The sequence below is a fragment of the Fukomys damarensis genome, unplaced genomic scaffold, assembly GCF_012274545.1.
Source record: "Fukomys damarensis isolate Sample0158 unplaced genomic scaffold, DMR_v1.0_HiC HiC_scaffold_3, whole genome shotgun sequence".
Classification (NCBI taxonomy): Eukaryota; Metazoa; Chordata; class Mammalia; order Rodentia; family Bathyergidae; genus Fukomys; species Fukomys damarensis.
The window spans coordinates 39052055-39066410 of record NW_022900915.1 but is presented as its reverse complement, the minus strand read 5'-3'; the positions used below and the strand labels follow the sequence as shown (position 1 = coordinate 39066410).

The window sequence follows — 14356 nt, the reverse complement described above, 5'->3', positions numbered from 1 at the left end:
ATAATATATTATTCAGCAAGTAATAAAGGGTAAAGAGATCCCTCAAGAATTTTTTTCTCATAGACCAATGTTTAAGTTTATGCTTCTCCCCTTAGGACATCTCTTGTGTAGTAGTTCTCAATTTAATAGGCAGCACTTGAATTCAATCTCAAGAATATGAGATCAAAAGACATACTTCTCATATCTCACAAGTTATAAGGAAAATTTTATAAGAATATAAACAGCATAAAAACCGTTAGCACAAATAAGGTTCTCATTTCAACCTATGTTCAGGTGCAAAATATTTTAAACCTCCCATGTATTTTGTGATTACTAATAAACTCAGGTTTATTAATGTTTATTTTCATTACTTTTCGTTTACTTTGTCAGAAGTTTGCTTTATAATATTCATCTGTGGGAAAAACATGGGGAATGATATTACCACAATAGGTCTCCATGTCTGGAAAGGGCATCTAGCAACATGACATTCCTAACAGATGTCAATTGTATATAAATACCATTGTAAAGGCAGAGATCAGGATAACTCAGGCAAAATGAGCCTGCAATCAAAAGTGCACGGGAAGGGCATTTCTCTCTTTTGATACAGTGGACGAGTGCAGTGTCATAGCTAATTTTGTAAATCATCACAAAGTCTGTGCAGCAAATGGGCTGAAGAATCGGGCTGTACATCCAGGCTGCCTGGGATCGAATCCCCGCTCTGTCCCTTAGTAACCGTTAAAACCACAGCACAGCATTTCTCTCTGCTGCCATTTCTCTAGCTGAAGAGCAGGTGAAGAGTGGCCTTGATCTCACAGGGTGGTTTCTGAGGAGTGATTGAATAAACACCCCAGAATAGGCAGTGCACGGTCTAGCACACCATAAGTATTTGAAGACTGTTAAATATTATCTAGTGCTCAGTTGTTCCATTTGTAGGTAGCAAGTGTTCTAGATACATAAAGTGCCGAAATCTCCATTTGACTGAATTTTCTGTTGAGGGAACATAAAGCAACATGTTTGTTTGACTTAAAGGTTTAAATCTCTCTTGTCATCTCCAACTGAGTTCTCGTTTATGAAGAAAATAACCTCACTTTTAAAAAATGCAACTGGGAAACAGAAAAAAATATCAGCAGTGGTTCTTCTGATAAAAATATTAAGCAAAAATGTAAGAAATTATTTGTACTTAACATCATATCAGATAGCCTATATCTTCATAGCTTTTAGGAGAATTGAATCAAGAGGTAACCCTAGGGTTAATTGTAAAACAGAAAAAAATAGTCCTCATTCCCATCGTAATATCTTTTCAACTGTCTAAGAGTCAGAGTCATCCAGGCTTGAAGAATGCCAGTGAAGATGTTAATTTGGTGTTATTCCTTCCAAATATGGTCTCATTTTTTAACGGAACCTTCTCAAAAAGGAAAGATGTGAAGCTGGTGTAGTGAAGAAACACTGTTTAGCCCAGTTACTATGACTACATTTCTGACAACTGCCTTTCCTTCTCCTCCAGCCATGCTTCTCTTGTCTTCTTTGGTTCTGACTTGGCTAGGCCAATGATCATCTTTTACAATTTTGAGTTTGGGGCAGAGAGAGACAAGGGAATTTCTTTTCTGTGGTAAATCTGGAAGTTATTAGCTTAGCAGCCCCTGGAAGCCATGTTTACTTCACACAGAGAAAGCTCCCTTGCCAGGAGAAAAGAATGACAGTAATAGGTAGACACTGGAGAAGAAAGAGTTTGGGAAACATTAGATCTGCTGTTTCCAATCTGAAAACATTGGTTCCACCAGACTTACTGTCATGGTAGGTTTGAGAAAGAGGCCCAAGCAGTTTTCCTTGTCTTCTCATTGCCTTTAACTCCTGTTTGGGGTTCAGAAGACAACTCTTATGTTGTGCTCTAGAATCCTCACAGCCCTGCATTTTTGGACAGATACGTTATGACCACTGATTCCATCCTCAATGGTGTTTAGACAGCATCTCACGAAACACCCAGGCTCTGCACTTCTTAGTGGATTTCTTGGATGTACTTCTGTGGATTTTCTGTACTGTTGTGGATTTCTTGGATGCCACAGGATGGGACTCAGGTCCTGTGTACAGACTACAGAAATCCCCTTTGAGTCACTGTTAACTGTTGAGCAATGGGAGTCAATGGATAAAGGCTTTCTCCTTTCCCCTAGGACGTATTTCCTAAGGATCTCAGTATATCTCAGAGAGACTGAGCTCCAGGAGCCAGATACCCTGGTGTAAGTGTGGGTGACCAGCTTAGCAACTCTTCTTTATGTTGGCTTTTCCTCTTTTTCTCTTTTTCCTGCCCTGTACTACAGTTTCAGGGGTCATCTTCCCACATAAACTCTAAAGAATCTTTTAGACAGACTAAGATTTTTCAAAGAAATTAAGACATGTAGGGGAAGTGGGAAAGGTAAGGGGAAAGTAAATAAGGGAAAAGAAAAAATATGAGAAAAGGAAAAAAATGGAAACAAAGTCTTTCTAAATAGGGAAGGGTGGAGAGGGTGAAGGGTGGGCAGGGGTATGGGGAAAATGAGAACCAAGATCTGTTATGTAAAGGTACAAGATTCCAATGATGAATGTAATTGTACTGTATACCTAAAATGTACCAATAAACTCAATGAGAAAAAAATCAAGACATCCACTGTTCTTTAAGAAAAATTTTTCATCATAACCAGCTTTAAAGATTTAGAAGAGATTTAATTTCTAGGCTCAGCTAAGTGGTTAGCACATTGTCACTTTGTCAAATTAAGTAGCCTCTGCCTCAGTTTATTTGTATATAAAATGGTGGCACTGGGCTCATTTCTAAGGATCCACTCGCTGCAAAGATTCTATGATTTGAAGAAAAGCCTAGTGTCTCAGAGAAATGCATCTCTGGTGGTGGATATGTAGACACTGGGATCACTGGTTCCCGCAGCATGGATCTGCAGCCCGCCAGTCCTCATGACCCTGCCAATGCCATGGCAGAGTAAGCTCCTGCTTTTCAAGCGTCCCCTAATCCAGGGAACCAGGGGCCGTGATCCTGGCTGCTTTTGAGAGGCGAGCTTATATATTAATCTTTCAGCATATCTAAACCTCTGAACCATCACCAAAAGTGTTTAGATATAATTAGTCAAAACTTAATGATATTCCCATGGAAAAATCAGAAATTCTATAACATATTGTTATTATTACAGGTATTATTTTCATTTGTGAAAACTCAGGTTTCATAGACTCAGTTTCTGCCGCTCAGTTTCAATGCTGTCAAGCTTGAGAGGTTGACTTTGGCCCTTTCCTCATCCTTTTTTTTTTCATTGCTCATCAGACTTCTCCTAGGGCCCCTTGAAGACTCACATGCACATATTCGCCAGCACCTCAGTCAGCTTGAAGAACTCTGAACCTTGAATCAGCATCTGACTTTCTTGGTTTTGGTGGTAAGGACTGGTTGAGCCTTCAGTTCTTTCCACTTGACCGTTTTTCTGGAAATCTGACCAGCAGAAGTGAAATAAAGGTTTCAAATAATTAGATGGCTTTAAAAAGGAAAGGCATGTGGGTAAAGGCCTGGAGGCCCAGCAACTCCGGAGCCTGACGCAGTTAGATTGCAAGTTGGAGCCCAGCCAGGGCAAAATAAGTAAAATGAAATGAAATGAAATAAAATATAAAATAAAGGGCTGGTGACTATAGTAAAGCATTTTTCCAGCATGCACATAACCCCATATTCAATCGCCAGAGCTGCAAAATAAAAAATAAAAAAATGAAAACATGAATCTTAACAATTGTTTAATATCTCGGACCATGATAAACAGTGAGCTTATTCATCACGTGGTGAGAATTAGCACACAAAATCATAGCAAGGAACTGAGAAGTCAAGCGGTAGGGAATATATTTAGCTTTCCTAGTATTATCCTTGGGTCATGGAAAAGGAGAGATGGCAGAGAATTCAACAATAGGAAAGAGAAAGAAAGACACTAGAACAAAGACTATCTAGATGATTGAAGTTTTTAGACAAAAGTAAATCTCCAGTTTATTGTTTGATCCACCGAAAACTGAAGAGGTTTATCCTATCCTCTGTACTCAGTGGCACTGGGAAGGCAGTGATGTGTAGTCAATGTTTTTTATGGATCCCTAAGTATTTTAAAGAAATACTATACTGCCATATTTTACATGAATTTGTGGAAGTGAAAGCAAAAATAGAAATAATAGGAAAAACAAAAATTCAGTTAAGAGATAAATCTTTGTTTCGGAAACTAAAGCAACAAAAACAGAAATAAAGAAATTTTGCAGTGCATGTGTTACCTCCTATTTTTTCTAATCGCGTTAGGAATGTGAAGAAGATCAAAGGAAAATGCACTGTGTTTGGCCAGGGCTGGTTTGCCCCACAAGCAGGAGAGCAGAGTCTCCACTGTGAGGGGAAAGTAGAGAAAAATTTGCAATAAAGCAGGGTTCTCTTTGATAAGCTGATTCGAAATGTTGCAAGCAGTAAAACAACTAAAAGGAAACTGCTGGAATTTTCATACCAGTTTGAGTAGTGTCCTTTGAAAACGAAACTGATTTTGACTCAGCTATGAGCCTTGTGGCAGCACCCAGCCTCTTCACTGTAGTTTCTGGAGTCTTCCTGGGGCCTTCATGCAGAACAAGGACACCATGAGGGAAAGTTAAACGAACCCGGCCCAGTCCCTAGTTCTCTTCAAGTTAGAACTGCCTCTAAAAACAAATGAAGATTCTACTTTCTAGGCCATTCCACTTGATAGTTCACAGTAGATGAACGAAAAGGGCGAGGTATATTTTAAAGTAATCCAGGATTGCTGAACAAAAGCAAAGTAATTAATTCCTCAATCTAAAAATTAAGGACTTCATTATTGCTTAATATTTGTCACTGTGCAAACTACACACTAATCAACTGTGGGGTCTTGATGACTTAGTGTGTGTTCTTTTTGTTTGTCTTTATGGCCACATTCCTACCCCGAAGATGTTTCAAACAATCTTCTCCATTTGAGGAAACAACTGTTGAAATAAATCTGAGATATATCCCGAGGCCTTCCTATTTTCTTATGGAACATTAAGTAGTTCCCCTTCAAAGAAAGAATAGCAAGGCAGAGGCATCCCATGCAGTGTGACTAATCCTATGTTTTTTTACTGCTGAGTTTGGCTCCCAAGAAATCCTTTTAAGAGTTTCTTTGGAGAAACTTGACTATCTCATTTCTCTTGGTGATTGCTCTCTTGACTTCCTGTTGAGTTACACAACAGCTATGAATTTCCCCTCCCCAGAAAGGTGATCTTTTAAAGCAGGAATTTTCCTTCAAGTCATTAAAATAACTAGGAAATAGTTAAAAGTATTAATAATATTTCAGAGGCATTTACATCATGTACTCTACAAAACAAATGGTTATCGCAAAGGTAAAAAAATCGAGTATTAAAGTTCCAGTGATGTTTTAATACTGAATGAAACGCTCTGAGGAATCAGAGGGCCTGCTTATTGCATAGCCTACAAAATTTATCACACTCCAGGGTGTAAAGCAAAGTAAAGAACTTTATTTTCTGTGTTATGTATTTCAGTAAATATGTCTGTGTCCTTAAAAGGATAATAGTTTTAAAGACCCTAAAGACTTTAGGTTCCCTAAAACTCTCACATTTCAGTATAGTTGCAACTTGTCCGCACAGGAAAAATCCACATTTTCCACAGAATTAAAAACCTATGATTTCATCAGTTTCCCAGATTTACATTAACAGTATTTGTAATTAACATTGATAAAGTGGGCACATAAATGCTACAAAGCTAAAGTCTTGCCTGATTTCCTTTTTTCTTATTAGGAAGAGAAAGAATTTAAGAGCTAAGAAATAGGGCTCCCCTTGAAAGAAATTTGATTAAAATGAGCTTTGAAATTCTATTGATTTTATAGGTCTCCCTACCACCACTTAACTGTCAATTCCAAAACTTAGCTGTGAGAAAGAGATTGTTACATGTAACTCAGTCCTGACTTTTCTAAAATCCCTGCTGTCATTGCTCAACCACTCAATTTGAATCTTGTCTAACAAGATTTCTGAAGACTGGGTGTGGGGGAATCCAGCTGGAAAAATGGAGAACAAACATTTCAAGGTTTCTCAGCTTTGTCGGGTAATGGAGGAGAAGAGCCACCAGGACTTTTCTCTTTCCATTCAGAATTGAGGTAGGACCACCTGGGATTTCCGGTTTTAGAATACAACTCTTTGGACAATCAGAAAATCTCTGAGCATCTGTCTCCCATGGCAGGTAGGTAAATTAGTAATATTAAGCAATTCTAAAATAGGAAGTGGGTTATAAGATATGTCAATGTATGACGAGCATAATTTGTTCAGGTACCATTTTCCCAGAGGAGTCTCATCAAGGTCTGGTCCTAAATGCTTGCGAGCTCACAGCCCTGAAATACCTACTTCCCACAGATTTGGGAAAATGGAGCATCATTATCATGCCCCCTTATTTAACTCCAAAGCCCAGGAAAATGATTTGTTTTAATGTTTAAGTCTAAACCTCCGGCAGCAATATTTTTTCAGGTAATAGCTTCCATTCACGTTGCTCACAGTTCTTGAATCCTTCAGTTTTGCCACTTACGATCCTCTCTTTCTGTAGACTTTCTGAGCTTTACATCTCACCATATGCAGCCCAAATTAAATTAATAAAGTGAAAATGGTACATGAGGCCTTTGGGATATGTAGGCAATGCTAAACCCAACTGTAGCCTTGTTCACAAGATACATATAGTTTTTTCTGAATTTTCCATAAACAATAATGACAGAATATTGTTAAAGTTTCCAAAATTTAATTAAAATTCTTCTTGTCTATTTTTTTTTTCCTTGAGACAGGTTGTCTCCACGTAGTTAAGACTGACCTAGAAGTCACTATGTAGCCCAGGGTTGTCTTGAACTCACAGCAATCCTCCTGCCTTAGCCTCCTGAGTGCTGGGATTACAATCATGTGCAACCACACCTGGCTTCTTGTCTGTCTTGTGTGTGTGTGTGTACCGGGGCTCAAACTCAGGTCCTCGCACTTGCAAAGCAGGCTCTGGTACCACTGAGCTAAATTCCCTGCCTTTCTTGTCTATGTTTGATAAGATTTTCAGTTGCTAGAAGACAACATTATTTATTCATCATTTCAGGATCTTAAGCTTTCTGCTAGGTCCTTTTACAACCCAAAATATACATAATAAAAAGCCTAAAATCCTTTCCTGGAATAGATTAGATAATTTTATATGTGTTTAATTTGTGTAACGTAGTAAGACTGAATGAAGTTCAAATTTAGAATGGCCTGGATTTGATTCTCAAATCACTGCTTGTAAGGTGTTTGTCCTGGGGAAAATTTTCTCATCTGAAAAATGGGGTGATATTATCTATCTTACAAGATCCTTGTGAAGATTAGACAGTTTGTTATATATCCAGAGTCCGTTCATCTTTCTGCCTTTGCCAATGAAATGATGCCCATGTAGAGCCCATTCAGAGGAGAGGATCCTCACTCCTGCCTGTGACCCAACTTCAATAATCAACATGCCCACCATGTGGCTGAAGATAGTTTCATAAGTAGATTGCAACCGGGTGAATGAATAGGAGGACTTTGGTTGACTATATCAAGACAGAAGAAGAACTCCTTCCAACAGATAAGAAACAGAAAACATGTGACTTTGGGTACTTTAAACAAACAGCAATCAACAGAAGCATTAATGCTCAAGCCCTACCTGATGGCTAGATGTCCAATTACTTAACTCAACAAATTCCCTTTGACTAAGCCACTTTCAGGATGGTTTTCTTTTCATTTCTTCTGTAACTCACATGTTAAACACACACAGGACATGATTAATGTTATTTTTTGTTGTTTCCTATACTCCTTTATGTATTAGTTAAAAGGTGAAAAATTTCACCCATGTCACTATGTGAAAACTACTCTGAGGCTAGAGAGTCTTATAGTCATTTTATATTACAAGATACAGTCTCACTTCTCATTTTAAGATATTGTACAACCCTTCAATCTTCATTCAGTCTATTCATTCTTCTACCTAGCCTGTAACTGGTGAGCTACCTGCCTTCTCTTCTCATCCTGTCCTTCTCAACTTATGTTGTCTGATCTAGGTTACAGGTAATTAGGAAAGAGAGGTAGGAGGGCTGAGTGAATTAATTGGCTTCTATTTGGCTGGTGTTTGGTTTTCCACTTTTTGTGCCACACATACAATGTAAGCAATTGTCTTTTGTGGACACACCCTGGACACTTCAGAAGTCGCCACTTGTCTTGTCTTCTTTGGCCACAGTTTCCACGACACATGAAAAGCACATCTCCTTTGGTGTATCTTTTGCCATCAGATTCTTTTCCACTGGCTATTTTCACCACAGTGAGTTGGCAGTTGGAATTTCTTCCTGCTATTGTATAAATCTTATTGATTATTTTCAGCCAATATTTGATGCTCTGAGATCATCCCCAAGTATGAAAAGTTATAAGAACATAAATTCATATTTGAAAATATTGATTAGGAACTAACTTGTCATTTTTTTAAAAAATTACAAGAATAGTCAAACATCAGAGAAAATCTATGTTGCCTGACCCAAAAAAAAAAAAAAACTCCTCCTGCCCAAGAAAACACATAAATAAAAGTGAAAAAATAAAAAGATAAAAAGGCTCAACTAAGTTAAGATATGGAATTTGGCAAATCTGTTCCTATTATTGTTGATAGATGAGCTAGGTAGAAATACTACAGGCAGTCAGATAGGGCTAAATCCTCGAGAGGGCCAGGTCAAAGGTGAAACACACCACAGCTGCTCGTTGGCTGAAAACCAGGCCTCAAGATGGAGACAAGATAACCAGACCCACATACAGGTTCAAATAACTAGGCTTAGTGAAGTATAGAGAGGCATTGACCACCCTGGGAGTGACCAGGAAGGACCCACCGCCTCCTAGGAGAACCCTTGTGCAGGCACACACAAATTATTTTATTTTGCTGGTGCTCTTGCATCATAAAAGCAGAAGTAGGCTTAGTATGATCAGTATTCTTAAGTATTTGTCATATGAATTAATAACTAAACTTAAAGAAAATACTCATTCTTTTTACAGTCAAGTTTAGTTCATTCAGAAACTAGGATCTGTCATGGATGGTTTCTTTCTGATGAGAAATCAGTATAATTTCCCCAGGCTGCGAGGGAAAGGAGACTGAGTGCTTCCTCTCCTGGGGACTTCATATGTTTAGGGATTTTCCTGCTAATGAGCTCATCATTGCCTGGTAACTTTTCAGGCCACAAAGGTCCTCCACCCTATGGCCCCTTTGTCACCACAAGGCTCCTCAAAGAAATACCCAAGAAGTCCCCGGGTATGCTGAAGCCATCCCTTCCCTCTTCCTGCTACCCTGGAGTCAGCATCGACTGCTCCCTGACAGATATCACAAAGGGCTGCGCACCAGGAGCAGGAAAGGTAATGATGTGTGTTTGTCTTATGGGCGCGCTCACATTTCCAACAATTCCAACAATTGAAAGGAGTCATTAAACCATAACAAAAGCTCCATAAAAAGAAACTGTTAAACTATAAAATGAATTAAAAAACTGTCATTAGGTGTAACCCAAACAGTCTGTGTGTGGTTTCTCAGAATGACAAGTAAACAATAAACACTAAGTGTTGTCAAGTAGCTTCAACAAAAAGTGTTTCCATGCATGTGCAAATGGGGAGAAGTGTGGCAGGAAACACCAACTTCTGGGAGCCCTGTGGACAGTCGCAGGCTTGGGGAAAGAGCCTCCCACCTGATAATGCGGCCTTTTTTCCTTCTTCAGTTAGGGTGACAAGAATTCTTTCTTTCTAATTAAATATCCAATGGGCTTTCACTTCCTTTTGGCTGCTTAGAGGCTTTGAAAGGATTCCTGTGAGAACAAGTCCCCTTTTAGATCATTTTAGGGGCAGACTTTTTGAAATCTAGTAACAGCATTCACAGGATTTATTCATAAAATGGGAAATCCCTTTCCACAGTATTTCAAGATTACACAAAAGTAAACACCCAGGCTATTTGCTTATTTTCTTCCTTAATCAGAAGCTTCAAATTCTGCTGCCACTAAGAGTGGGCAATTACAAAAATGAAGGAAACCAGTTGGGTATAAGCTAGGCTAAGACTGAGTACAGAGAGATGGAATTTAGGATAGGGGAGAGTGAGCACCTAGGCCAAGGATCTATTCGATTTCCAAACTTTAAAACATGGTGCTACCAGAATAAAACATATCTTCAGGCAGGATTCAACGCCCCAAGCAAGATTGAGCAGCTCATTTTAAAATTTTTATTTAATTATATTAAATTCAAACAAGTCTTAAGACAGTCAATATTCTAGCAATCAAGTTGGTTAAAAGTCCAAGTTGGGTAAATAGTAAAAGAAAAAATATCTTACTCTCTTCTCCTCATGGGGTGGTGGGAGGATACAGGAAATGCTAATCACCCATAAAAATCAACAAATATTTTGCTAACATAATGATATAGTTGAACAATTATGTTCCACATTTACTGTGACCTTTTAAAAACTCCTATTATACACTGTGGCTATGCACTAGTTATTTCGATTCATTAAACAGGCCTTTGCAAAGGAAACCAGAACAATAATAATAATATACACCCACTGTGTTTTGAGCATCTTTCTGATAAGGGTGTCAAGAAACTTTTCCAACTTTATACTGTAGTGAATATAAGATGCATCTAATCCACTGGGAATCAAATATGTAATAATTTCTTTGTCAGAAGCTAAGTATGCTGCATTTACTTTAACTGTTTACACTGATCTTAGCACCAAGTACCTAGCAAATATAACCTTAGAGTCTAGGTCTAAAGATACATGTTTTCCAAATGAAGAAATACAGAGTACAATAAGCTAGTTTACAGTAATAGCTCAGGCACTAACCAAATACAATATCTATTTTCATTATAGTAATAATTCGGTTATTATGATTATCTGAAGTTGATTATTCTACATTCACAAAGAAAATAAGGCTCAGAGAGGTCAAATGACATGACATAAAAAATAGCCCAAAACTAAACCTCAATTGTGAGGGGCTTTAAAAGTTTTCCTTACACTATACTAACTTTGAAGGAAAAATATTGTGCTTATGCCACTGCTTCAGTATCGGGGTTCCCATTTTCTGTTAATTTTATTTGCAAATGAAAATCAGTGTTCACTGTCACTGCTATGAACTTACATAGAAACTCACAGATAATGTCCTTTCTTTCTGCTTTTATTAAACTTAAACATGGCATAACTGGTGAGTGAAAAAAGACATATGCCACTCAGTAATCTTATGCTCTTTGAGCAGATTTTAGTCAGTGGTTGTGGAAGAAAAGCTAGTAACCATTGAAAAGAAAGAAAGATGGCAGCTGATGTCAGCTGAGGAAGTTGGCACAGGCAGGACTGGGGGATCTTGGGAAAAAAAGATGAGTGACTGTCAAAGGAGCTGCAGCACCCTCTTCTCAGGACTTGAAGTTACGTATCATCCTCAAACTGTGTCTGTGACTCCCGATGTATCACCTTGACTGGATTAAGAAATGCTTAGCAGGTTAGTAAAGCACAGTTCTGGGTGTGTCTGTGCAACATTTCCCTAGGTGATTGGCACATAGGCTAGCAAACTGTTGGGAGGAAGACTCACTCCAAATGCGGGTGGCACCAACCAGTAGGCTTGGAGCCTGGATGGAATAAAAAGATAGGAAGAAGGAAGTTGGCATGTTTTTTGGAAGCCCCATTCCATTGAAGAGGTGCATCCTTTGCTGCTTCCATGGATACCAGACTCTAGTTTCTTCAACCTTCAAACATAGACTCAAACCAGTGACTCTCCAGGGAGATTCCAGGCCTTTGATCATGGACTGGTGCTGTGTGCTTGATTCCTTTTGATCTGCAGCTTCTATCTTCTTGGGCTGAGCAGCTACCGGATCCTCCAGCTCTCATGAAAAATGTAACCATGCTTACAAGGAATCCAAAACTTTCCTTTAAATTCAGTACAAAAACAGACTACTGATACTTCATAGATGGGAAAAAGTAACAAATGGCGCACCTCACAACTCACAACTTCTGACATTTCTCTTATTTTTCTTCCTATTTTTTTCTTTGTTTTGTCCATGGTAGACCCAAATGTTCTATATTGTTTTATGTTTTTGTAATATGACTTGTAGTTTCATTTCATCTATGTCATTATGCCCAAATTTTAATCTTGCAAAGATTAATATCTTTACTAATATTCTTGGAATATTGTCAAGGAAGAAAGGCTGGTTTTCATCTTAGAATAAAGAACCCTAACTTCTTTATCTGGACTCAGCACTCTGCATTTTTCTCCTCAGTGGACTTGTTTAACTCTTTCCCATTGCTCCTTACTGTTGGTTCTTTCCAGCATAATGGAAAGATACTGAGGCTTCTCTGAGTGTAACAGGAAGAAAATCCTCTTTTTTGAAAATTAAAAATAGCCATAGTTTCTGCCCCCTCATGAATCATCAAGTCCTGTTAATTCGACTTCATTAATAGCCTTTGATTTCAATTCCATCTGTCCATCTTCATTATAAGCATATCTCATTATCACTTCTACCTGAATTAATGGCTATCATACCATCTCCAAAATGATCCTCTTGCTTTTGATTTGGATGTCTACTACATCTTGATCTTCTCATGAAAATAATATTTTATATAAGAATATGATCTTTTTACCCCCTTTCTGATAAAATCCTCTAGCAAGTCCTTGTTGCCCCAAGAGCAAGTGTGACCCAGGCATTTTCAGCCTCCTGAATATACCATGCTCTCTTTGTCACAGGATTTCTGTCCTTGCTGTTCACCCTGCCTAATACTCCTTTTTTCTGCTAAACTGTTTAGTCTCAACTTGTCTTTCAGTTCTCAGGATAAGCCTCTACTCCCCTAGGAAGGCTTTACTAACGATCTGTGCCTGAGTAACTTACCCACCTCTCTTCTTCCATGCAGTACTACCCTAGTAAACCTCAAGAGAGGTGTGAACCCATACTGTAATTCCCCGCCAGCTCTCTATTGGACTTATTGAGAAGACAGTGACTCCAGCATTGTTATATCCTTAGCGCTCAAAATCCATTAGAAAGCATTAAAAATATCAATTGATTCAAATTAAATTTCTTGTCTGGAAATCTGAGCCTAATATTATGCTAATAAACCTGAGCTATCCACTTTTTGGGGCACTTTGAGTCCCCTCCTTATAATCTGACTAGGGGGAATAGTCCCTGGGAGTGAATCTAATTACCTTTGCTAGTTTCCTTCTCTGGACCTACAACTTTATCTAGCAACTGTGTTCTAGTGGACACAACCATATTCCTCAGTGACAAACTTCTTAAAAAGTTTTCACTTCTAACCTGTAGATTTGAGGCAGATAAGAGTAGCACTGGCATTAAATGGGCTCTGCACATGAGCAGATTTGGATGTTAATCTTATTCTTGAATTTGCTAACTCTGTGACTTTGAATATTTTAACCTCTCTAAGCCTCAATTTGTTCCTATGTAAAATATTAGTAATACAGTCATATGTTGTCATGAAAATAAGACAACATTCTAATTCACTGATTCTAATTATAATATCTTTCATCCCTGTGCCTCCCTCTGCTATATTCTCCTCAGGAATGTATGCTTTTATAAAGGTGACCCACTGCACTTTATTTCAAATTCTGATTTCACTTCTTGCCTATTGTATCAGTCAATAGGCAAGAGAGAATGCAATATATACAAATACATAAGAATTTATAAGATTGGCTTACAGTGGCCACCCACAGAGTTGGGTGTGGAAGAGCAGCAAAGGTCTACCTGTGCACTGGAGAGCAAAAGGGTCCAGTCAAAGTTGTGGAACTCAGTGTGGTGCCCCACACCAGTCCATTTAGGGAGGCAGAGGGTTCTGCGCTGGAAGCCGGAAGACGACATCAGGCTGAAGACTAAGACTGGAGCTCCTCTGAAGAAACAGAAGAGAACCTTCCTGCTTTATTTCCCCTTTATACCACACAAGGGAAAACTCACCCCAGGGCAGGTCTTCCACACCCAGAACGAGGCTGAGCCAGATCCACATAATCAGTGAACTACCACTCCTTCCCACTGAACTTTGACATGAGGTTCAGACTGGGTCCAACAAGTATGTTGCTGGTCCCAGTAAGTGCATTAAGTCCCAGATTCCGTAATATTAGGATTACATAGGTTTGAATCTAATGTAGTAAAGTATGGAGTAAATCTTGTCTTCAACATTCGAATTAAAGACAATAAAGATTATCTTTGCTAGCACCCACTACATCATTCTAGATAATAATAGAGACCTAAATGATGTGACTTAGCTAAATAAAAATTCATTTTTCCCAAATAAAAAGATAGGTAAGAGTAGACAATGCCAGGCTGGGGTTGCCACTTCTGACTGAATTCACACTCTCAACAAGATTCTTAGTTC

The 14356-nt window shown here is 38.5% G+C and overlaps 1 protein-coding gene across 1 annotated transcript in view; it reads right to left on the bottom strand.

Moving 5' to 3' along the window:
• LOC104871347 overlaps window positions 1–13845 on the bottom strand; it is an 18535-nt gene extending 4690 nt beyond the window's left edge. Inside the window, exons 1-4 of the mRNA XM_010637210.2 lie at window positions 13732–13845; window positions 13179–13287; window positions 4473–4577; window positions 3310–3442 (exon numbers count right to left, since the gene is read on the bottom strand). Coding sequence (XP_010635512.1) covers window positions 3310–3442; window positions 4473–4577; window positions 13179–13287; window positions 13732–13845 — 461 coding nt within the window. The remainder of the gene's footprint in view (window positions 1–3309; window positions 3443–4472; window positions 4578–13178; window positions 13288–13731) is intronic.
• Between the last annotated feature and the right edge of the window lie 511 nt (window positions 13846–14356).